General features: G+C 42.3%; 1 protein-coding gene across 1 annotated transcript in view; it reads left to right on the top strand.

The window, feature by feature from the left end:
- GLIS1 (GLIS family zinc finger 1) overlaps positions 1-23,696 on the top strand; it is a 168,478-nt gene extending 144,782 nt beyond the window's left edge. Inside the window, exons 8-11 of the mRNA XM_026054095.1 lie at positions 2,813-2,963; positions 14,068-14,252; positions 20,727-20,891; positions 23,163-23,696. Coding sequence (XP_025909880.1) covers positions 2,813-2,963; positions 14,068-14,252; positions 20,727-20,891; positions 23,163-23,299 — 638 coding nt within the window. The 3' untranslated portion in view covers positions 23,300-23,696. The remainder of the gene's footprint in view (positions 1-2,812; positions 2,964-14,067; positions 14,253-20,726; positions 20,892-23,162) is intronic.
- The last annotated feature ends 2,076 nt before the right edge of the window (positions 23,697-25,772 follow it).

Genomic DNA, 25,772 nt, shown 5'->3' with positions numbered 1-25,772 from the left:
CTCTAGCTAATAACTGAACTGCTTCATGACTGCACACACCACACTGCAGTTGTGCCCGAGGCCTCGCATCACTCTCTCTGCAGTGGAGGTGACCCCATTTAGGTAGCTCCACCACACAGGCATTTCTCTGTTTCGTTATTTTCTGGTCTCTCTTGGCATAAAGCTGAAAAAAGAGAGAAAGAGAGAGAGGGGAGAGAGAGAGAGAGAGAGAGAGAGAGAGAGAGAGAGAGAGAGAAACGAGAGAAAGAGAAACGAGAGAAAGAAAGAGAGAGAGAAAGGGAAGGGAAGGAAAGGGGAAAAGCCCTTGCTAGGTACAAATACTCAGAGCACTGTTTTGGCAACATATGTTTAGGTTAAAGGCCAAGCCATTTAAAATCCTGATTGATGACCTGTATTTACAAGCCAAGATGGTCAATRTGTGAAGAGGCCCTAGGTGCACAGGCCTGAGCWGGGCRGCWCTTGCAGGAGTCRTTTATAACAACTCCAGAGGCTTCTGTGGTACCTGAGGTACCAAAGGTAGTATAGTTCACTGCTGGAAAAAGGGACAAGAAACTGGAAAATAAGAGAAATTGTACTGAAAAAAAAATGAAATCTTGGTCCATTCTGGGAGGTGAGGTTTATGGGATAGCAATGAGAGCAGGGCTGCGCTGTAGTCGTGTATTGTCATGGCCCTTGTTTGCACCATGTAAAAGAAAAAAACCTACTTCTCACTTTAAATTAGTACTAGTTAGGTTTTCGGTGATGCGGCAGAAATGACTGATGTCTCACTGCAGACTCACGTGGCATCTCCTGGTCCATCCCACCCACCCCATGTGCCACACGGCCCTGGCCGCGCTCCTACTCGTGGGCAGCGGGATCGGCGCAACGTCGGCCGCGTTTCACGCAGTGGGATGGGGGTGAGGGGGACGTGGGGACAGGAGGCACCACCAAGCTGCAGTGGAGGTGTTGTGGTAAAGAGAGATGTAGGAAAATTCACCGGTATGCACTGACAAACCTTGAGCACACGAGTACTCTGGAATGCATGGATGCTTGGGTGCATTTTTCTGCATTTTCTAACTTCTCTCCCATGCAGATTGTGATTTTTATCCTCACTGTCTTTTAACAAATTAGTTAAAAGCAACAAACTGAACGGGAGCTGAGATATTCTGCTGCCGCAACCAGTGAGAGAGGTGTCTGTCTTCTGCATCCACCACAAGCAAGGAATCAAAACTATGCTCAGCACCCGTTACAGTAAGGGAGTCCCCAGGATGGTCTCTTAAACTTCCGTGAAGTCTCTTGGGGTGGGATTGTAAGATAAAATATTTGAGTGTATTTACCAGCCACTGCACTGCTCCAACTATATCTTTAARGTGCTTTGAGCTTCTGGAGTGAGGTATCAGCAAGGGCCAGTAATAGTCTGATACACCCGGAAAACAAAACATTTTTCTTTAGATACAGTGTTTTGCTGCAGGCTGTGTTGGCAAAGCAAAGCTGTGTGTGGTGGGAGATGCAGGGAAGTGTGAAGTGATCCTGTGCAGTCAGGGTCCAACTGGCGTTTGACTCATCTTCCAAGCCTGCCAGTGAATGCGTGAATAGCAAGGATTTGGGGGAAGTGGAAAGGACYGCATTATAAAACGGGCCGAAACACCAGTAGAAATAATGACATTCTSAGAAAGTGCCTCCAGCTACTAACTTAGCATTATCACAAGAGGCTTTGACAAGTAAATCCTAGTGTCRCCTGGGCACATCTGACTTCTTAAAGCCCCTTCCTTCTGGCATTCAGAGCAGAAAGCAAGTTGGTTTTGCTGGCTGGTTGACAAATGTTCTGTGTGGCAGGAGACAAGGATGATGCGGATCCTTTCTGTTCCTTTATATCTGTCAACAGCTGAGGAGTCACTGTTCAAGAGAGGGGTTTGACTCATCTGAAGCCCCTACAAAGGTGGCTGGACTCTTGCCTTAGTGGTTCAGCTTTTCGGGCAAATGGAAACAGATGCTGACGTTGAGCAGTGGCTCATCCTCCCAGAGGGCTGCCAGGCCTTCCCTGTGGCTCCAACAGCTCCTGTGACATCCTGCTGTCGTAAGTCGCTGAGGGAGCTTGGGAAGACCGTCATCCCGAGCCCTGGCAGTGACGTTAGATGAGGCAAAGCAAGGCTGGCTCTCAGCTCCCTGTTTGCCTAAACGTGTAGCTCTGCACTCTTGGAATGCAAAGGCAAATGCCACAGGAGGAGGTGATGGCTCAGCGGGCAGATGAACTTGGATGCTCCAGCTGGGCTCTCTTGGAGGTGACAGGCTTCATTTACCCCTCACCTCTGCATGTTTGATGTCAGTGGTGCCCTGCTCCTCCGTAGCGTACAGATGCCCTGGGAGGAACCTGCTGCTTCCTAACTCTGGGAGGTGAATTGCAGGCAAGCTTGCTGGAAGAGGAGGAGGTAGGTACAGAAGATGAGAAAAGAAGGACTATTCTACGAACTGCACTTTGTACGAGTTAGACTTACTTTTTATAAGAAAAAAAAAGAGTAATTCCAGCATCTTAATCCAGCAGTCCTGGATTTGTATCGCTTCTTCAACAGAATAGGTACATAGCGATGTGACGGACGTTGCTAGTGTCTGGCAGGCATCACCTATGTAAAAATATGGAAAAGTCTAACCCCTTTCCATGGGCTTCTTTAGGGACATCACAAGAAGAGGATGAAGTTCTTCCTCGGCACTATGATTCCCCTGCCAAAAGTGCTGCTAGCAGGGGGCTGGGCAGGGAAGGAGTCGGGCTGTCGGGGATTGACTGCTCCTTACTCTGCTCGCTTTGGTTTGCCAAATGGTGCTTGTTTGTTCCCAGGCATGTACAGCGGTCCCAGCGCTAACCATAACGGTCCCTCCCCGGGCGTTCTGCCGCCGCCTCATGACGTCCCTTCACGACACCATCCGCTTGATTCCGCCCTTGCCAGTCCGCATCACCACCAGTCACCGCTGGAGAGTGCCAGGGAAGGGTATGTGTGCGGAACACAATGATGAAGGATTCATTGTTTGTTTTGCTTTGGGTGGATGCTGTATGATTAAAAATCACCCAAACTAAGCGATTTTGCTTATTTTAGAGTCATGGAGTAATTTAGGCTGGAAAGAACCTCGGAAGGTCACCTCACCCAGTCACTACTCAAAGCAGGACAAACTTAGACAACTTAGACATGATGTCAGTTTGCTTACAGCCTTGTCTTAGGGGAAAAAAAAAAAAAAAGACTTTTTTTCCTCATACAGTGGAATTGCATTGGGGTTTTATCACTTCTTTTTGAATTTTTTCGTGATGACTTGTCCTAAGTTTGAGTATGTGGAGAGAACTTCTCTCAGCTAAAATGAGAAATCCATGAAGAACTCAGAAATCAGACKCTGACTCACTGAAAAATAAGGTGGAGTTTGCTTTAGTCAGAGTGGTTAGTGAGTAAGACAGTTTGTGTCTTTCACTTTCTTGATTTATTAGCATTTTCTGTAATACACATTTGCATCAAGCATTAACCACTAAGCATCTGATCAATGAAGAGTATATTATGAATTGTATAGATTGCATTAAAAAAGGTATATAATATCTGATAATTTACATTGCACCATTTGTTCAAGAGTGAACTGTTCACTCACTGGTCAAAACATCTTCTGAACARTGAAGAATCTCTGCAAAATTCTGCTCAGATCATTCTGTTTAGAAGACTTTACAGTGCTTACACTCATGCAAATTAAACATCAGGTTTGTATTAAATGTTTTACCTTCCCAGCACCGTGGACAGGGAGGGAACTGTGATTTTACTTTACTGAGGTGAACCTGAGGGGWTAGAGAAAGATGAAGAGATATTTTTTCCTGAAATAATGTTGGAAACCTCTAGCAAAGCCAGGAACCGAATGTAAACTTCTTCCATCCTAGTCCGGTGACTGCCCTATCCCTTCTTAAACAGAAAGAACAGTGCAGAAAGGTAGTGTATATTTGTACTCTTTACGCAAGTGACAGAAGTGGGGTGTTCGTGGCATGGAAAGGGGCCTATAGGGAAAATTATTCTGGAAGTAATTGACAGGACAGGAACAGACCTGCCCTGTCCCTAAATGATACTGAAAAGGTCCCATAAGGTATCAATGACCCTTGCTCCTGCCTGCCCGGCCCAGCAGTTTCCTGGCCTTGTGTTTCCTATTGGCAGACTCCTGCCCTGCCGAGGGGATTTGAGTGCAAACAGGAGGAGGGCAGTCCCGAGAGCAGGGAACCACCGGCTGTTTTCCCTGCAGAGCAGGAGGTGAGACGGGAGCCTCCCTCCCACCGCATCCTCAGGGCTCTGCTGATGCCCAGAGCAGCTTCACAGGGGCCTTGCAGTGAGAAATCCCAACCAAGCAAGGAGTAATCGAGCCCCAGGTATGCTATAGGGAGGATGTCACAGGCTGCCAGGAGAGGCGGATTTGTTTCCAAAAATAGTTCCCCTTTTGGGACTATTAATAAAAAAGGAAAATAAAGACTTTACCAGGAGGGCAGCAGGCAGCTTGCCCTTGGAGGCTCTCAGGCTCCCACGCTGACTCTCRCCGCTGCTCCTCGTGCCTCTGGCCAGAGCGCGGCACTTCCCTTTCAGCAGAAACGCTGGCCTGCACGAACCAGCTTTCGTGGTGAGCTCCTCCTGCAGACGGGCTGACCATTCGCCTGGGTTTTACATCCCAGTGGCCCCTGCTGTTTTCGCTTTCAGCAGAACAGCTCTTCTGTCTCGGAGAAGACAACTATGCTAAATAATTATCTCAGTGCTTATATACGTAGCTAATGCAAAGCTGTTGCAGAAACACCCCAGTTGATTTTTCTATGACAAAAATCTAAGGCTTGGATGATAACAGGATTCTAACCATGACCCAAACATCGGGAAACTGAGAGTAGAATGTATTTTTGAAAGGTTATTTTAAAACAGGATATCTAGTTTCATGACATAATGACTTGGAATTTTTCGGCATCTCAAATATCATTTTCTAAACTCAAAATAACCCGCATTYAGCATTACCCTACCTAGTCCAAGATTTTTTTTTCTGCATTTTAATTGTTCATGGTTACATTAGTCCCGTTGAAATAAAGTCCATAACTGACATTTTAATTGCAAATACAGAAAGTTTAGTGTGAAGTAATAGTCTTCGAATTTCACTTAGCAGAGTTTTGTGGATAGCATTCATGCACTTAACAGGGCAAAATCACTTAATAACCTCATGCTTGGAACCACTGTGTTACAGAACCRTTACACCTTTGCCAGTTCGTGCCATTACTCACATGAAGTATATACGGTTTACAATAGGAAAAAAAAACCACCTAACACTACCTTTCTTCATATTAACTGCTCTAGCTTTCTGGCTCCCACACAATGTTTTGCCTCATTTGTCAGCTGTCGCAGCATTCGTGTTTAAATAAATGCAAAGAATTTCTATCCTGTGAATCAGTATGATGACAAGACTGGATTGCATAGTTTAAGTCTACGGAATGAAGCAAATGATTACTATCAAGAAATCTAATTACTGAGTCATCAAATACGCGAGATGCCAAAAACTACATGAGGCAGAGTACAAATAGTCTACTCAAGTTTGACAGCAGATTCAGAATTTGATTTAAAAGCTTTTTTTTTTAATAAAAAAATGTGTTATACCTTCTTTTGCCAAAGTCAATACCAAGTGCAGCAGTCAGTTTTCCCAAAGGGTTTGCTAAGACATTTAAATAGTTTGACAAAATTATCTAATTCACTTGAAAATGTTCTAACAAAATCTGACTTCATTACCAAATGTATTTACACTGGCTTTATACAATATAGAGAGTATTTTTTCKACTTTAGGATGGAGTGCAGGATAGACTAAATAATTTTAACTATTAATAATATTAACTTATATTGATATTAATTAACCTAAAAGTGTGTGACAGAGAAAAATTTTGGCATTCAGAGATTGGCTTGTAATGATCCAGTTTAAATATATATTTTTTTTATTTCGGGTAGTRAAGTGTTATTTTAGCATTTCTGGTAGCATTTGCTGTGCATAATGTCTAAGTCAGTTTTATTTTGCTCAGTGCAAAAAAAATGGCTTTTGAATTGTAGCAATATGAATATTGAAACACAAATTTTAGTATCAAATTCTAGATGCATCTAGATTTATCTGCTCTCCTTTTATAAGAAGGTATTTTCTAAATCATTTTTAAAAACGTTCCTTTATTAACCATCAGTGTAGATCCACTTATCCTCATTTAACATATKTAGCATGATAAATTATCATCTTAAATGAAACTGATAGGACCAAAGTTAAATGAGTTTGAGTGGTGGCACCAAACTAGGGATTTGCACCAATTTAGCTTAATGACTTAACAAGGTCACTTTGTAGGATGTGAACACAGTCCTTCTCTATGTGACTGTGAGGCCCTCAGTCGCATGGGTCGTCTGTAACACACAGCACTTATGATCTCCAAAAAAAAAGGCTGGGGTTCCTGACAAATGCTAACTTTACCTGGAAGATGATGTGTCTCCAAGGAGGAGGAAAGGAAAACTACATTTAATGTTTCCGCGGTAAGTTAGGTCATTTCTGCTGTGTAAACACATTGGTAAATAATGAACTAGTGAGATTAAGGCATTAATGGTGTTTGTAGGTGATGACTGATTAGAACCCTGCATCCAGTCGTGTAATTATGGTGAGTCTTTAATGTAAAGGATTAAAAAAGCAAGGTGAGAGGAAAAAGCTCACACAGGCTCTTTCCTTGCTCAGGCTTCTCACCAGCTAACTGCAAAGTGTTCAAAGCGTTTTCCAACCCTCATGGAGAGCCACTTACCCATGTACAATCACAAGCAACAGGACTTCAAAACAATCAAATGAAGAGACATTTTAATGAGGCTGCTCAGACTCAGGATTTTTGTTTGCTTGCTTGTTAGCWCCTGTTAATTCAAATACCACAGAAATACTTCACTGTGAAGAGATCTCTGTTTAATTCCTCACACAGAGCTTCCCTTCAAGCTTAACCAGTACCAGATTTGAAACTACTGATATTTTTAAAGTAGACACCAATATGCAGGATAAAAGCCAGTGTGCTCGTTCTTATTCTTAGAGCCCTTCTGCATGAGATAGACTAGACTCATCTTGTAGCTTTTGTGAGTTTCACTGTTGTTTGCAAGGGGCKAGGCTTCTGGAGCATGGCTATTTCATGGGATAAGATTTAAGAAATGGGCCTAAAACCAGTGATAGGCATAAATTTTTGTACCAGTTCTCATTACTCTCATCCTGAGTATTTTGTTCATCTCGAAGATCTTGACGTTTGTGAGTAAATTGATAGGAACTGGCCTACTGCTAGAATATTTGTAGGAAACAGAATTTTACTCTCTGGACGCACTTGGGAGAAATCAATACCTCCAGAGTTTTTATAACAGTTCTTGGGACCAGGAAGATACATCATTCATTCACTGTGGCTTCCACAGGAGAGGGCTCTTCATTTATAATAGAATACACAAGTCAGTGTTTTTAGTCTTTCTTTCAAAAGCTCTAAACCCAATAACAAGAAACAGATATCTCTGACAGCTGAAAACACTTTCAATGGAGGAAGCCAAGAACCCATCRTAATTTATCTCGGTGTTATGGATCCGAGCACGCAAAAGGGGCATCAGTACATCTGTCCAGAGAAAGAACAATGTACAGGTGTGGAGCTGAGGCTCATGTAACAAAGAAAATCCGTAATTAAAAACAGCTGGTTCCAAATCCCAAGTCATTCATCTCATTGTAGAAAATGTGATCAGAATTCATTTATAATCAYGTCCAGATAGGCCTATACATTTTTTTTCCTCTTAAAAGAAAATAAGCATTAGCATGGGCTTATTTCAACAATGCACAGTTAATAATTTAATYGTTTAATGGGTAGAATTTTGCTTACTTGACCATTGGCAGAAAGAGGTGGACATGCATTTCACTTATGCCTCTGAAAGGGCTAGACTGACATTCCTGCGAGCAGCAGCTTGAGCAGCACAGCTCCAAGGGAGCACTACCTCTCCTGCCCGCCCAGAAGGGACAGCGTAAGCAACACTAGTTTGGAATAAGAAATGAGAGTTACAGGAAAATGTGGGAGGTTAAATGAGTTGCCCGGAGTAGCTCAGGAAGCATTTCAGAGGCGTTCAACCACAGCTCTTCTGCATCCTATTAACAGCTTTAGCTGTTACTGCTTTTGTCTGTTGTTAAATTGTACACTTAACATCTGTAAACCTGCTATTTTTGCAGGGCTTTACTTTTCATTTGGTTTTGTTTTTAAGCAGAACTTCTGAGGTGAGGTTAGCATATATGCCAAACACATAATAATTTGTCATGGTATAACAAATGATAAAGACAGTGTTTGTCATCTGCCACTATTTAGTAGAGTGCCTTTTATAATATAAACTCAAAAATGCTGCATACCTGTAAAGAATCTACCTATGCGTGGAAGCATCTGTGCTCCATCCCTGCCAGACATCAGTGACCTTAAATGACTAAAGTTAGAGGGAACATTCAAGCTTAAATGTCAGATAATACCAGGTAGAAATTTTCGGCGTTTGGTTGCATGTCTTCGTAACTGACTTTCTGGCAGTCACTTGACCCTAAGGCAGCAATCTTTATTTAAATATGTTTTGGTATTTTGAGCATACTAATGAGGATTTTTTTACTTACCTTTACAATATATTTTCCTGTTAGCTTGTTAGGTGATTTTATTTTCARATTTCTGTTACATATAGCACCTTCTGTGGTAGTGACTCATCAGCTTATTTTCAAAGAAAAATATTGAATGAACCCTTATGAATAAAAATGTCTAGGCGGCCAGAGTTCCAGGAATGGTATTTTAAGMGTTAACTGCTCTGCAGAAATGGCACAGATCAATTTGAAACAGTTGTTGAGATGCTTTAATGTAGAAAAAAAATCCCTTTTTGTGTATATGTGCGTGTATGCGTGAGTCTGTGCAGGTAATTACATGTGTTTTAAAATATTGAGTTATGCTTTACCCCCAGCTATGAGGAGAGCAGTGTATTTGTTGGAAAAGGTTGTGCACATTTCAGTCAGTCTCAACTCAAAAAGAAGGCCCCTACCAAAGGGCTTTGAGTTGACCAAGGAGAGACTCCTTTGGCTTCAGCGTAATTTTTAACCTGAAGCTGTTTTCATGTAGTTGCTAATTGGTATTGAAAATGTTTTACTAAATGACCTAAGAGGGAAAGACACATTCAAAGCTCCTTTAGTGGATGCTCTGCTCCCAGGTGACTAGCTCCTGTTGTGCACTGCCTGTTGACACCTCTCCGAGTGTTGGCTATTGAAAAGTGCAGAAACGGATTGAAATTACCCAAGGCAATATTATTCCTTATTCCTTATTCCTGCTGTAAGGATGGTGCACACAGCGCTGTGTCTCATGGAAAGCTGGGTCTCCCGAGAGGTGGCACCTCCAGGCACAACCACAGGAGGAGCAGAAGGTCCCAAGCGGGGTCACATCTCCCATGCAAGAGTGGAGAGGAGCCCTTCTCCAAAGGGCAGCTTGTTACAGCCCAGTGACTTGTGTGCTCCTTGTTTATAGAAGAGGGTAATAAAATGCAGTGGTGCCCAGCAAGGTGATCCGCAATGAAGGATTTATTGTATATCAGGGAGCAGGGGGGAAGAGGAGAAAGAAAGAAAGAGCGAGAGAAAGAGAAGATTCCTGGCATTCCAGAAGGCCGGCCAGAGGCACCTGGCAGTGATTAGTGCAGAGGTTCACCAGCTTCTGATAGAGGCTGTCTGAAAAAAAGAAAAAGAAAAAGTGAACGGTATAACTGTTTCCTGAGCATGTGCTGACAGAAATTCCCGTAGGGCAAGACCCAGAACAGAAACACGTGGCAAGAGATTGGGCGCTATCCAGAGACCAGATTAGCAGAGCTTTACACATCATTTTTAATATTATGGGAAGAGATGAAAATCAGTGTTAACTTTTTTTTTTTCCAAAAAAAAAAAAAAATCTCCTGGTGCTGGAACTGAATTGGGCTCCCTCGCAATATAAGTAAGCATAATGCTTGGGGGAGAAATTTTATGAATGAACTGGTTGGCATGCTGGATTTTAGGTTAGAACTTGGTTTTATGGAAACATCTTASTTATTGTAACTAGGTGCAATACTATATTAATCACTTAAGACACCCCATGTTTTATCTTTGCTCTGTGCTTCTCACCCTGGTGCCCTATTTTATACACTTGTCTTCATATTAAGACGGGCTGGATGTGCTTCTTCCAGTGAAGCTTGCGTGATGCAGCAATGTGCTGCACATGAGAACTATATTACAGTACAGCTTTGGAGCCCGAAATACACAAAAATGTATTTGAGATAAGGGACAGATGTTTTTCACTCTGGACTTGGTCCTGTTTCCACTGAGCTCAATAGGATATGAATTGAGGTTCTTTGTCTAGCTGAGGAATCTGCCAATCAAGCCATCACATCATAAAAAAAAAAAAAAAAAAAAAAAAGTCAAAGAAAAAGAGTTTTCATATTGGAAACATCCCTATCTTAGATATTTCTGTCTTGTGGTTACACTGCATTCTCAGTTATTATTCAAGAATCTTAGTTTGAATTTCTTTTTATTAGTTTTAAAGTTTTCTTTCCCTTCAAGAAGTTACTAATTAAAGGTCATGAGTATTTTTTTTGGCAGTTAAGAGATGATGAAGTAGATCATGTAAAAGCTCGTTTTAAAACAGCCAAAAGGTGCCTTTGTCCTCTGTTGTTCTGTGTAATTTGTCCGGGAATTGCTGTTGAACAAAGTCTAAAGCAAAGTAGAAGACTATTTTTTATTCAAATAGTGTGTGGATGAATATAGAAATCATACCATTTGACTGATCTTGGAAAAGTCAGTGTTGCTGTCTGTTTATTTCTGGTTCCTTATGTTGCAGTGATATTAGAACAAGGCAGTTGGTGTGTAGTGGGTAAACACACGGATCTGTATATCACTGCCCACGTGGGAGACAGGCACTGGGGACAGGAATAATAATAATTCTGAAACAAAACAACARCACTTGCAGCCTAGTGGGTACTCACTGTCTTATATCAGGCAATGTTAACTCATAGGATGCCTAAGTGGTTCCTTCAAATAAGCTGTTCTTACAATTTAATATGCATTTTCATGAAGTATGTTACATGCAAGCTTGGTTATGAGAAATTTTTGTGAGAGTTTTATGGGGAATTCTTTCTGAGATTCTTAAAGGTGTATAACTTTCTCTCAAAATGAGAGAGAACACATTAACGTTTTCAATGTTTTGGCTTTTCATTTTCTTTAAAAAAGCCCTACTGCTAATATCTAAATTTCCCCAAGTTCCCATTGATATGAGTGAGCGATACTCTGCAGCCGGAGCGAGGAAGAGTCTCACCACCTTTGCCCAGCACTCAGTGTGGGGTCCAGTTCAAACACCTGGTTTAGGGGCTGGCTTGTGGTTCTCCTGGATTGCTATAGTGTCATTGGCAGGCCCGTGACTCAGGGTAGGTTCTTCCCATAGTTTTTGGTCCATGGTGTGGATGAAGGTGCTACATAAACAAGATTTTTTCTCATTAGTTCCTACACTTCTTAATTATCTGCTGCTGCCTCCTCCCGGGAGGAATGCTTCAGCTTTGCAATTCCACCTGAAATCGTAGGTCCCTCAAGACTATGTTATGTCTTCAGCACCATCCTACACATGGTGCTTCAAAGGGCAGCTGAAAAGCCCGCAGTACCTGGACACTTGTGTGATGTGGTGTGGTGAGTGAAGGGTGAGGAGAATTCCTCTTGGAGTTCTGGAGGCGATCGGTTTACATCCTAAAGCACAAGATTTGATTACCCCTTGCTTAGCATGGAAATGTTGCTTTTGGCCATTAAATTATTCGGTCCCTTTCTAAAATTCTGGCTGGAGCATCTGATTCCGTGACGTCCCGTGGCTGTGAACTCCGCAGGCCCAGACCTGCTGTGCCAGGAGCAGGGACCTCTGGTTGGGACGAGACCTGCCTCTCGCCGCACTGCCTGCCCTGCTGCTCCTGGGACRGGGCAGAGGGGAAGGCGGCTCCTCCACTGCAGCCCTCTGAAGCAAAATGCTTCCTCCCTTCTCTCCCTTCAGTGGCAAGCCTCTCGGCTTGGCAGTTTTGCCTCCCAAGAAAACCCTGTCTTCCTACTCCAGGAAATCTTCACAAGGTTTTAGTCTCTGCTATGATTTAACACGTCAAAACTGAATATAGCTTTTGCAGACTCTTATTCTTCATTCTGCKGGCATCCAACTGTATAATTTCCTATTATTATCATTACTGTTCAACAAAACTCTACATTATTCTTAGAACACTGCTTTTCCCAAAAGATGCTGTAATTCTGGAGCTGGCAACCTGTATAAATCATGGAGACCTATTTGCTGTATACCTCTCATTCCTCCAAATTCAGTTTCACTTGGTGTCCTGTAGTCCAGATTCCCAGTGTACTCAGCTCCATTCTGTTTCCTAAGAGCATCCAAGTAACTTATCAAGGAGACTTAAATATTCTCAGCCAATGGTGACCACTTTGCCAAACTTAAATCCACCTATAAATGTTCCCATTAGCACATATGAAGAAAAAGGTTTATTGTGCTGAAAAGAAATATTCAACATAACCAGGARGCTTCAGATTTAATGAATTAGGGAAGGTTATGAACTTTTTAATGTGTATCACTATATACAGGTACAAATATATTATGAGGCCCCAAAAGGCCTTCCAAATTTTTGAATTGTATGAGGTAAAAATAAAGTAAAATATACAGTACGTATTAATAATAAATATCCAAAACAAAGCAAACTGTGGTTGTAGAAAAGTATTAACAGGAAATGTCCAGGCTATTAGTTAGTGAAACACATACAGCTGAGCTACTGCCTGGGCATTTTTAATGTATCCAGCTGCCCTCGTCCTCCCCCACCCCTGAATTCCCATTTGCTGTAGTTTGAGGTTTCTCCTTCCATACAGAAGAAATCCCTTTTTAACCTCTGTTCTGTCGCTAATACATAATCTGCTTAATCTGCATCAGACTCCTGTAACAGGCTGGGTATCACAGCAACCTGATCAGCAGGCAAATACTTGGGATAGAATTAAAAACAGTGCGCTGGGGACTGGACAGTCAGGATTAAAACCCTGGAGCATGCCAGGATACATGAACATGCACACATGCAAAGCAGTATTGTAGGCACCAGCTTGAGCTGTAGGCACCACCGTGGGTATCTCTAAGGAGGCAAATCCCCACATTGGCCTCTTCTTCTAATGCAGCCTCATTTTCCAGTGACCACAGCTCAGTCCTGGCTGGAAAGCTCTGCTGCTTGGGAGCAGCCGAGCCAAATACAGGAGATGTAATGGCCACCAGTGATGGGGAGGTTCCTGTAGAGGRGCTGTTCATCCTCAAGGACCCTGAGGACACTTTCTCCCCACACGGCAGCTGCCGACCTGGACCCTTTCCTCACAGCCTGGATCGGGGCTGTCCCCACTCGGCCCTGGCTTCTTCATCTCCACTTGAAACCCAAAGCAAACAAGATCCTCTGCTTGGCTCTTCAAGTTGTGCTTTAGGCCTTTTTATTTATTTTACATATTGCAGGCTGTTGTTTATAGAGGAGCAGTTATTGTGCCTGAAAAAGGTTTGTTTTCGCTTTCCTAAATATTTGGCTTGAGCGCATCCTTGGCGTGGCCCATTTAACATTAGTGGTTTACTTCTTCCTTTTCGTTTTGGGTTATTGAGACTCTCTGTGGTCTGTGTTATAAGCCTAATTTCCCTGCTTTGGGAGGATGGGGTTATTTCATCATAGGATGAGCTTTGGCCGGTTGATTTATATCAGCCCCTCTCAGCAGAGTGTCGCAGTGACCTGCGTCCCTGCGGCCGCTTTTGGCAGTGCTCCCGGCCTGCCGTGTTGCCTTTGATGACACTGTTGTCACCRCTGTTCCACAGTTCATCCCAACCTGCCTCTGGGGCCAGCTGCGGGGCTGACGCCGAGAACAGCAGCTGGGAGCAGGACTAACCTACACGTGCAAAATAAACGTTCCCCCAGTTGGGGAGCGTGGAAATAGGAGCCTTTCCACTGTTTCATTCTCCACTTTTGTGACATGATAAAGCTTCCCTATTTTTCCTCTCCCTAGGCTTGCCTCCAACGTCATCTCCCCGCTYGTCAGCCCGCTGAAGGCGCTCGTGCCCCCGTCGCTGCTGCAGAAACACGGCTCTCCGGCGCCGCACAGCCAGTCGCCCAACGGGCAGCAGTTTCCTGCCGCACCRAATAAACCCTACGCTCAGTTCCAAAACCAGTCTGTACCACAGGGATCACAAGGTGACTTGTTTCTTTGTCTTTTTTCTCTTTTTCTGTTTTTTTTTTCTCTTTTACTTTCTCTTTTTCTTTCTTTTCTCTTTTCCTTTTTCTTTTTTCTCTTTTCCTTTTTCTTTTTTCTTTTTTTCTCTTTTCCTTTTTCCTTTTTCCTTTTCCCTTTTTCCCTTTTCCCTTTTCCTTTTCCTTTTTCCTTTTCCTTTTTCCTTTTTTCTTTTTCCTTTTTTCTCTTTCTCTTTCTTTCTCTTTCTCTTTCTCTTTCTCTTTCTCTTTCTCTTTCTCTTTCTCTTTCTCTTTCTCTTTCTCTTTCTCTTTTTTCTTTTTTCCCTTTTTTTCTCTTTCTCTCTTTTTCCTCTTTTTTCTTTTTCTTTTTTCTCTTTTTCTTTTTCCTCTTTATCCTCTTTTTCCTCTTTTTCCTCTTTTTCTTTTTTTTCTCTTTTTCTTTCTTTTCTTTCCCAACTCCTGGCTGCCATTGTTGCACTTTGTGCCAATGTTGCCTTATTAAGAGCTTGTCAGCATTTCAATCAGAACTCCTAGTTTCAGTATGTTTTGACTTATACAGGAGATTTATAATTTTGATTACAATTTTCAGACCACTTTGTACTGTCATATTGTATTAGAATGTGGGAAGCTATCACAGCAACAGATTTATTGCTTTTTTAGGACATGACTTCAAAGGTCCTTATGAGAATAAATTATGCCTCCTAAGAGCTCTGTGATTTAACGATGCAGTGAAATATTTCCCCCAGCCTCACTTGTTGAGCGTCAGGGAAGGATTCCTCTCATCACTTGGGAGCTGCCAACTAGCTGTGCTCCTMGTCTGACCACTCATCGGCTTATGGCTGGTTTTGAGAGGGTGACACAGCCAAAGCAAGTGTCATCTAAAATACCTGGGTGCAGCACATCCCGACACCCTCCTGCTCCATCCACTGCTAGGGAGGAGCTTGGCCGTGAGCTTAGACAAAAACGAGCAATTTTGCTATTTGCGATTTGGATTGTGGCATGCGTATTGCACCATGTAATAATCTGTACTCTGCTGAAGTGCAGAGTGATGTAGTGTGATCTGAGGACAGGAAAGGTAGCAGCTATTTCACTGCTTAATTTGAGACATTTTTCTACATCTTGAATTGCCTGGCCTTGTTAGTAGAGAGCTCCCATTCCTATCCTGGAGTTCGACTGCAGCAACTAATTAACGTTGCTACAATTTTTGAGGTATAAATTAGCAAATGATGCAACTATTATCACAGATTCCTCCAGTAATGAGACCATCCATATTTACGAAATGTGTTATATAATCCAGATGGTGTGTTGTTTAAGTGTGGTAAATACTCGCAATAAAGAAGTGTGCAGGACATCTGTTTGGTGCTAGCACAACCAAGAATGTAAGTTTGTACAGGCAAATAATCAGATTTTTGAAAATCATATCACAGCTGTAGTATTATTTGTATAAAGTCGTTTTTGCCTGGGCAAAATATCACATGTGACCAATTTGGCAGTGGGCAAATGGGASGTTTGCTTTCCCTGAAAATGCTCTAAGGCTTGGTTTGAAATTCAGGATTTCAGCACAAACCCAGTGGCAGTGCACGGCTGTAATGGGGTTCAGTGTCCCAACAGGGCCCTTTGGTCTCAAGGGGGTATTTTACCTCCAGTTTGGGTCAAATAACATAAATACTCATAAGGTTGTTTGCCTCATTTTGCCCTTTGGTTGGACTGGGTTTGTCTGTAAAGCTAAGGCATATTATATTAAATGATTTGTGTCAAAGGAAAAACTAACTCAACCTGATGCTCAACAGATTATTCAATTTTAAAAGATTAACTCTGTGAGGGAAAAGTGGCAGATTTATGATAGTATATAATGATATATGATTATGCTACCATAATGAGCTAAATAACTACAAACCACAAGAGGAAAGTTTAGCAGCTCATTATTATGGCAGAAACAAATGCATAGAACAAGTTTTGAACCACTTAAATAAATTGACTTTATTCCTTAAGAAAACCACATTTCCTTTTGCATGAATTGTTGCTTTCTAAGTGTTATGTCGTGCGGTTTTGAAAAAGCAATAATTTTCCACGTTGGCCAAATGTTGAAGTATTATTATAAATTCATTATGGAAATGGTCATTCCAAAATCAATTTTGATTAGCAGCCCTTGAAATGAACTGATCTGCAACTTGTACCTAGCTATACTTGCTCTAAGCCTTTTTTTGCACCCCAATTCATTAATAGCAAACATTTCTAATAGAGTCTGAAGTAATTTGGGGGGTCAAACTTCTTGCAAAAAGAGGAATACAATGTAAATCTAGGTYTGAACGAGGCATCTTTATAGAAGCCTATAAATATGATGACTTTGTGTTTTTTTTTTTAAATAGCAAGCATCAGCAAACTGGTAGCAGAAATTTTGATAATGAAAGAATAATAAACTGACATTATTTATATGTTTAAAGCTAGTCATAGTAAGATCACATGGAAATTATTATATGCTGAAAGAATTTGGCAGGCGGAGGAATCCTGCAGTTATTTATACCTGACGTGGTTTCATGTCAGAAACTTTATGGAATTTGAAGTGCTTGGATTTATTTGCACATACATGTAAATGACATGACATAACAACCCAGCATTTAATAGACATATTCCAATTATTTGCTCATTACGTCATTCATTTTAAAACTGCTGGAAGTTTTCTAGGTTGTGCCTTAGAGAAGGAGAGGCAGCCAGGGCACTGTGTGAAGCGGCTAACTGCAGCTTTTCTGCCACAAATTATTTCAAAGCAAAATTGAAGCTAAATGTTATGCTTGGAACCCGGTTCATTCCTTTATTAACTGTTATATTTCTACATCTACTGCACATAAAACATTTAATAGTGATCATTTAAACTTGACAGGACATTCAGTCAATTCTTCATTTGAAAATTAACTTCAGAAAAATTGATTTAAATCAAACAAGCTGAAGGAAAACCTGAAATCCATTTGGAAAAAAAAATATCAGTGAAGCACTGGCTGCCAAACTGGTACTACTGTGCTCATGCTCTCCTAGAAGGAGCAGCAGTGTTTGTACTAGACAAACCTTCTTGCTTACTTCATATTTTAACTACTTAAGAGGGTCTTTTTGAAGAACTTGTAGAAAATGTTCCATGTTTAGCTTTCTTGGTGGTTAATTGAACCATTCGTTATGGGATTTTAATTGTATCTTGATGTCTGATTCTTTCTGTGCTGTGCATGGAGGAGAGCAGTCCGTGTAGGACAGCGTTTTGGAAAAGCTGAACTAAACAGAAAGGACCAAAAGCACCTTCCTTTCCTACAGCACCTATACGCTGCAGGAAAGCAATGTATTGTATATACAAATCAAATGTTATATTGCCTGCAAGCTGGAGGGTCCATCTCCTATGATTGTGTGAGTGAAACTTTACCTGGCAGGAGCAAGCATCACTGCAGAGGTCCTCGTGGCAGCTTCACCTCCTGGGCCTCTGCGTCCTCTCTCTTGGTCCTAACAGGGTCGGTCACACTGACTCAGTCTTTCTAGAAATCTAATGAAAAAGGAAGGAAATTTTCAATATGTGACTCAGGTCRAAGGGATTAAGTCACATTTTTAGTATGATGGCTTGCTTTACCTGTTGTATTGCTGTAACTTTCCCCTTCTTTTCTTTAGTTCACTACCAGCCTTTCTCACATCCCCAAGTGCATGGGGACAGGAACAGTGTGTTTTCTTGTGCTTTCTTTGGGAAGAGTTTTGCAGAAATTTGGGCCTGGTGAATGCAATAGTGCAAAAYTGCTAGTATTTTCTTACACAGTCCCTCTTCAATGGACAGTTCCCATATCACTTTCTGTGCATTGCCTTTTCTGATGGTCGCTCAGTGGTGTTCAGGAGCAGACACTGCAGCCTGAGCAAGGAGTTGGTCACTTACAACAGCTCCTTTCCAGACTTGTGATTTTGAGGCAGTTCATTCCTGCCTCACCTGCTTTTCCTGAACAGCTATAGAGCATAATTTAAAGCCCTTAAAAGAAGCCTTACCCCTAGGTCTAAGAAGCCCCCGTATCCAGCTAGTTTCAGTCCAGGTCTGTCGTGCTTGGCTATTCTCTGCTCTTCTGAGCCGCTCTGCCAGCCCCGTGGATCATATTTAATTGATTTCCCAAAGGCAGGCTCGGGAGCATGACGAAAGGGCAGCAAGTACAGAGACAGAAAAAATACACGTCATGCCTAGAAGTGATGTGTATAACAGACCTTCTGGAAATGGTTCAGCTTTTGCTCTAGCAAGGCATATAAAGTGCTCCGTGCGACCAGTTATACCTCATGTTAAGTCCAGTATCTTAAAACAGTATATATAATATTCTTAGAAGGCTTCCAGCCAGGATCTCCTGTTTTGTAAACAGAAAAAGTCAGGATAATTATCAAAAGCCTATCAATAAAGCACTGTACCTAAAACCACATCAAAAGATGGCTTTGCTGCCTCTCGCAAAGCTCTTTGGTTTGTTGAGCCAGGCTGTCCAGGCATGAAATAGAGGAGCTGTCTATTTATTCCAAGGAAGGACACGCATCATTTAGTATTCAGCCTTCCAGCTTTCTAGGCCTTCTTCTACACAGCAGCGAATAGGGGCAGCTCTGGTACAGTGGGCGCAGTGTCTTTATCTAATATAGTCATCCATTAGTACCTCACCAGTCATGGGTATCAACAGTTTGGGGGTTTTGTGGTGGAGGGTCATCGGTTCTCAAGAAACGAAGCAACTAATCCWTGCACTTGCAGCCAAAACACATATAAAATTGTGAAACTTCGGAGCAAATCTTTCACCACTAGATGAGTTCATTGCGTTTCTGTTGCAGAACGGCCTCACTTAGCCAGATTTACAACCACTTTAAAAATATGGCTGGAATTAACAGCGAGACCCTGAGCTTTACCCGATATTATCTACTTGATCAAACTTTGGTACTGAAGAGAGAATGCAGAAAGAGACMGATTTTTTCTTATGAGGGGAGAGCTTTTACATGCAGTGAGTTGCCAAGGAGCTAACTCTGCCCTTCTCTATGGTGATAGGCACTGGTATAAGTCGTATTGCTAAATAAACAGGCTGAAGAGCTGCACAACTGGCCCAGCAAAGCAAGCCTTGCAGTGGGCRAGCGCAGCCGTGGTGGCTTCGGGCGGCTGAGGGGCCGAGTTTGACCCTTGGAGCTTTTGTGGTGGTTCCTTGGGAAGGGTCAGTCCAACTGAGTGAGGGAGCAGAAGGAAGAAAGGACCCCATCCCTTTCCTGCCAATTAGGGGAAAATCCTGATGGCATTTTCTACTAAACTGTAGGCTTGACTTGGTCTGCTTAAGTCACCCATAAGAGTAGGAGCATCATATCGGAAGGGACCTTGAGGGAAGCAAGAGGGATAGTTAATCTGAACATGCAATTAATGTGAGATGCACCTGGAATCCTAATCAGGAAGAGGTTACTGGGGCAAGAGGAAGGAGAAGAATTAAATCAGACCATGTTTGGTACTAAGTCTTGTGGAGTGCTTTGAGATCAGCCTTGTGGGAGCAAAAAATGTCATCTTCTAGGATGTTGGCACAAACTTAGAAGTTGTAAAGTTCCTTTCTTGGCATTTGATGTGTCCTTTACTGCTAAATATCTTTTGCTTTGTCCAGTTCATCCACAGCTTCTGCTGGCAATATCCACATCGCTGGTCTGTTGGTAATTACATATATATTTTCATATATATAAAGCAGGAGATGAGAAATGCAGGGAATGTGGAGCAGAAAAAGTCAAACATGCCCCTAAAGTAGCATGACTGAGACAGCCAGAGACCACAGAGATTTCTCTTGGCACCTTTTGGAAGCGAGAAGAGCGTCTGACTGAATCCAAAGTCTTCCCCTGATGTCCGTCTGGCATCGGGTCTGCACCTCTGCTCCACTTCTCCTCGCAGACGCTGGCCCSCCGTGTTCAGAGGAGGGTTTTGGTTTGCAGTAGGAGCGCACTGAGGAAGGAGAGGTTTCAGGTGCTCTTAAAGGTATTTGGAATAAACAGTGCTGTGTCCAGCAGTGAATAATGCACGCTGGCTGGGAAAAGGCTTTACTGCGCTGCAAACAAAGCAGTGTTTTGCATTAAAATACTGCCTTATTGTATTAAAATTCGCAGTAATTCATTATGGCTGCATTCCCTTAGGAACTGAGCATCCTGGACCTGATCCAGCGAAGTACTTACTGCTTAGCTTTGAAAACAAGTGCGCTGTTGACTTCATTCAGGCAACATCTTCAGTTGCTTGAAATTAAGCACATCCATGAGGTTTTTGCTTGATGGGGATCACARTGCACGGCACCTCGTGGGACAGAGCCTGATGGAGGTTTCGTATTATTGCGCCGTACAGAATAACGTGATCATTTTTCCATAGTTATAACCGAGTGACTGAAAAAAAAAAAAAMCCCAATAGTAATGAAATACTATTGCAGAAATGGAGCTAACACCGTGGCAGCCGTGCTCAAGCGAGTGTGCAATCTCTGTTTCCAGGTTACCAGGGCAGCTTTCACTCCATACAAAACTGTTTCCACTACGGCGACTGCTACCGCCCGCTGGAGCAGCCCGCGGGCGACGCGCTCCCCGGGGACTCGCACTGCTTCGCTCCCCTCAGGCACAACGGCTACCACTTGCTCAATGCACCTCTAGCTGCCACAGGTAACTTGCTCTGCCTATAAAGAATTACCCTTACAATATTTTTAGGAGAGGGGAATAAAACCTTGCATTTTTATGTCAGYTATTATTGTGAAAATACGTTTGCGTTAAAAGCTCAGTTGCTGAAATTCGTTTGCATCTATAAAAATCCCACAAAGTAAGCAAGTTTATTTTCCTTAATCCTTCTGGCTGATGGACAAATTCTCCCTCTATTCTAATGCTGCATGTCCCTTGGAATACTCACCCACGGCATTGCTGCCAAGCCAGACCTTGCTTACCTTTACTGCCTGGGCTCCGCGTTGTTCACCCCCATAGGAAAGCTCAGGCAGGCTCCTACAGAAAGATCCAAGTCGAGACAATACTGAGCAAAATTCTGGAGAAAATATTGGCGTCAGGGACTTGTACTCACATAAGAATAAAAGGATGGCTCTGTTTTACAATACTGATGTTGACAAAATGGAAAGTTGCTGCTTTGAGAAATGTGACTAAAAATATTAATTTGTTCTTTTGTGTTTGGAAGTGTGCTGCTGCACATTCATGGCAACTGTATTTTTCCATTTAGCTATATAATGTAAATTTTGCTACRAGTTATTATAGCTAGATGACTAAAACACTTAAATATATAAGTACTCATTTTTATAGAGGATTTTTTTTCTATTTTTAAAACCACAACTAAGAATTGGTAGAATTACCAAACCRAACATAATATTCTCCAAGGCCTGTCGGAGCCAGGAAGTGCTACCATTGCCACAGTCTGTACTTAGGTATCTCAGAGAGACTTTTTGTTCACATTTGAATTCAGAAGATCACCTCAGTTAAGGACGATACTGAAAATATATGTTTAAATGCTTTTTGAAAAGGGGCCTGAATCCCACCACTAAATTAAAGGCGATTTTCCTGTTTGTTTTGTATTAAAGGCAATTGCGTTGAGCGAGATGTGCATGCACTTGCCTGGTATTCCATGCTAGAGATTGCACAACCAACACAAGGGAAATGTTTAAGCTGGTGTTTCAACTTCGTCTTTGAATGCTTTTGTGTTATTCATAAGTTTGATGTTACTATGACGTAGGGTTTTTTTCATGCTAACATCAAATTYCAAGTTTGGATTGACAGACTGCAATATTTAAAGAACAGACTAAGTAAACTTTCCAAAAGAAATTGTGGGCACAAAGAATAACGCTATGGCAAGACACCAACTTCAACAACAGTTGATTTTTTTCTGTCTAGAGCTAAGTTATTATGAGATGTTTCTGCGTAACCTTTTGTTTTTAGAGTAGTTATGGAGGTATGCAAATACTTAAAAGCCAAAACATAAATATATATGAAATATATAAATCTTATCACATCTCTTTGTGTGTAAAATAGAGCCATTCAAGTTTGTGAGATTCATCAAGGCGATGCATTAATTTTTTTTCCAGGATTTTATAGTCCCATTAATATTAAATGAGATCTCATCTCACAGGAATGCCAAATGTGACTGGCAAACAGCTGTTCCATGAATCACATTAACAGTCAATAAATTTTTATTTTCTGTTCAGGGCTTTGGATAGTTTACTCTCTCTGGAATCTAATAATGGTTTCTGGGGCGAATGCTTGTCTCGGGCTTTGCCCGTGCGTGGCCAGGCATCCTGCTCTCACACAGGCTCATCAAACAGCAATTAGCATAACATAAACAGTCGCAAATGAGCAAACCCTGATGCCTTTGCCGGGAGCAGCACCCAGCGCCGGGCAGTGCGACTGTCGGAGATGTTGGCTCTGCACCGCGTGCCTGGCAGCAGATTCTGATCCCTAAGTTAACGGTGAATTACTGTGTCATAAGCGAATGCAGGAGGAGAATTAAGTACAGAATTYGATTTTTTCATACTGCAGACATGCGTGATCCCCTGCATGAGATTCCTGGATCTTGGGGCCGTGCGAGGCCACCGGGTCAGTGTGTCACTGGCCTGGGGCTGCCTCATGCTGGCCCCACACCCCCCACTTGCCTTTGGGACTAGACAGAAAGCCTGAAAAACAAAAACCATTAGGCTCAGTTTGCAGAGGGGAGACGGAGCCGGGCCRTTCCAAGGAGCCTGCATCTCAGGAGGGGCTGTAGCTGCTGGGGGAGGTTTGGGTTAAGGAGGGAAAGGACGGAGAGTTTCTCCCCTCACCCCTAACAGCTCCGTCACAGGGAGCGTTGGTGGCACCTTGGCCTCGGCACGGCCCTYTGTGGCAGTTACTGTCTCCCTGTTAGCGCTGGCCTCACTCAACCCTCTCCCTGCCCCGTCCCGTTCACAGGCTACGAGGCGGTTTCCGAAGCGCCCTGCGCCCCTGAAGACTTGGTCTCCAGCGGCCCGGAGGAGAACGGCTTCTTCCAGAACGGCGCCTTTGATCACTGCTTGAATCACATTCCCTCCATCTATACAGACACCTAAGAACAGAGCCGGCCCTGTTTCCTGTATTATTACCTATAACTGTGTATGTAATAACAAAGATGTTGTTCAAGTACTTTTATTTAGTCTGTATCCCTATATGTGCTCATTTAAATAAACACCTCACATTTACCAAACCATTTTATACATGAATAGTCTGTGTAAGGTACTATTGGAAGCTGTTCCTTTGCTGTGGCACTTTGAAATTCAGGCTTTAAGGGAAGGAGGAGCAGTTGAAGCAGCTTGTTTTGTAAGTCCTCTCAGTAAAGTGTAAATGTAAGTTATATAATAAACTTGTAAAGAAGGTTTGTTTTTTCTGAAAAGTATGTTTTCAATTTGAGAATGTTGGTCCCTTTAATCAGTTTTCATTTAATTCGTTGGTCCTTTTTTTGTTTTTGTTTTTTTTTTTTTTTCCTTGAAACTAAAAGGATTTTTTTAATCACAGACCTCATGTATATAAAGATCTCCATTTGCTCGGCTGGTTTTATATTTTCAGTTTTACAAGAAAGCATTAAAAACTGGAAACAAGTGTCCTGTCATTCCTGAACATCATCCGTCTGCCCAGCAAGCCTCAGCATTACAGCCCTCAGATGCCCAGCAATGATTTCAACCAAATGGGGACACTTTGGGCACTGCAAAATTAGAGCAGCCCACGGGCCAAGGGCTGGTGGCACAGAGGCTTGGCTCACCAGGCCACCCTCTGCTGAAAAAATATACATATATTTGAATATATGTACACATACACACAGACATATATAAAAAGCACAAATAGGTGGCAAGTCTAAGTAGCAGGGAAGTCACGGTAGCCACATAAGGCCAGTGTAAGGCCAGGGAGGCCTTACTAGTAGAGGTCTACTCTTTCCTACAGTGTTAAAAGACATGTATATGTGTATATATATATATATATATGTACATATGTATGATATGTATATGTATATAAAATATATGTATGTGTATATATACATTATATATACACACACACACACATATATATGTATATGTACATATTATATATAAACTGCCTAGCAGTAAAAGCCCCAGCATTTTCTAAATAAGGATGATGAAGTAAGAACATATCCAGAGCCCAACAAAGCTGCAATGGCTGGAACAAAAAAATCAAAGTAATTCCTCTGCTCCAATTAGCTGGAGACATTAAAGGGAAATGGTGTCTTAAAAACACGATTAATCTCATTTCCTAAAAATTAAAGAAATCCTTCMAAAAATGTAATTTTTTTAGTTAAAAATACAGACCATCCAAATCTAAACATATTTGATCAATTATACAAATATTTATGTCACAGCAACCAGGCTGTTCGAAACCACACGATGATTCACAAAGGTCTGGGAAACTTAAAGCAGAGCAGCTGGAGTGATGATTTAATTCCAGAATCTGTGTGAATCAGGTTTTTCTGTAAATTAAAAGGCTAGATTCAGGGAAATGCAAAGGCCCTACTTTGAGACACTATAGTTTGGAAAGTTATCCATAATAAAACCATTAAAATACACAATAGCACAAGTTAATGATTGCTTGTGTGCTTCATTTATTCCCTTTCATTACATTTAAGTAGGGAAGTATCTCATGTAAGCTTTTCCTACAGGCACAAAGAAGCCTTTCAATGGCCTTTATTGCTTGGCAAGTTTCTTATTGTGGAGCTGTAAAAAAACCCACCAAATAATATGTATAATAACTGGAGTAAGGCTTTGTAATAGTAGAAAATTATTACCCTGCGGAATTGAAATGGAGCTGCTGGTTCCCCTTGACTATCAGATACTTTTTCAATCTCGGCAACACAATTTGACTAATAAATTGCAACAATAATTTTTAAACAGCTGTAAATCATGTCTCCAGTGAATTACCCCCCCATTTCCACGTGCATGTACTCTGTGTATGCCGCACACTTTGGGAATGCCGGGCAAAGGTGYCTGGCGCAGCCCATGGAGCTGCCCCGGAGTGGCCGGAGCCCTTCTCCGGGCTGTGCACCGGGAGATGCTGMCCAAACCGGAGCCACTCAGCAGGACCCCAACACGTCTCATATAATGAAGCCCTTAATTGTATAGAAACCCAAAGTTCTCGTCCCGTTTATTAATTGCAGTGCTTCACGAGCTCAGTGCTACAGAGGTGCCTTGGGGAGGGAGCGTGCGAGATGGACCCATGTGGAACATGGACATATTGTCCCAAATTCTCATGTGGCACCAGGACACAGGACTTGGAGAGAGCAGAGTAACAGGCAGGGCAGGAGGCTGCTGGCGAKAGGCGCTGCTGAGGAGAATGCCCCCTTGGTGAAGGAATGTTCAAGTCGGGCTTTCTAGCTATGTACCCAGCAAAGAGTGGGGGCAGCTCCTCCTTGTCTGGAGAGAAGTCCTTTGGTGCAGCAGAATTGCACCAAAACCTCCTCCATGCCTAAATTACAAAGCAGACTGAAGGCTCTCCTTTCTTGAAGGGACTGAGAAGGCAGCAGAAAGAGAGCTGCAGACT

This window comes from Nothoprocta perdicaria, unplaced genomic scaffold (genome assembly GCF_003342845.1).
Source record: "Nothoprocta perdicaria isolate Ctin4 unplaced genomic scaffold, notPer1 scaffold_0, whole genome shotgun sequence".
NCBI classification, from domain to species: domain Eukaryota; kingdom Metazoa; phylum Chordata; class Aves; order Tinamiformes; family Tinamidae; genus Nothoprocta; species Nothoprocta perdicaria.
Note: the sequence above shows the minus strand (reverse complement) of the source record. Positions and strands in the feature narration are given on the sequence as shown.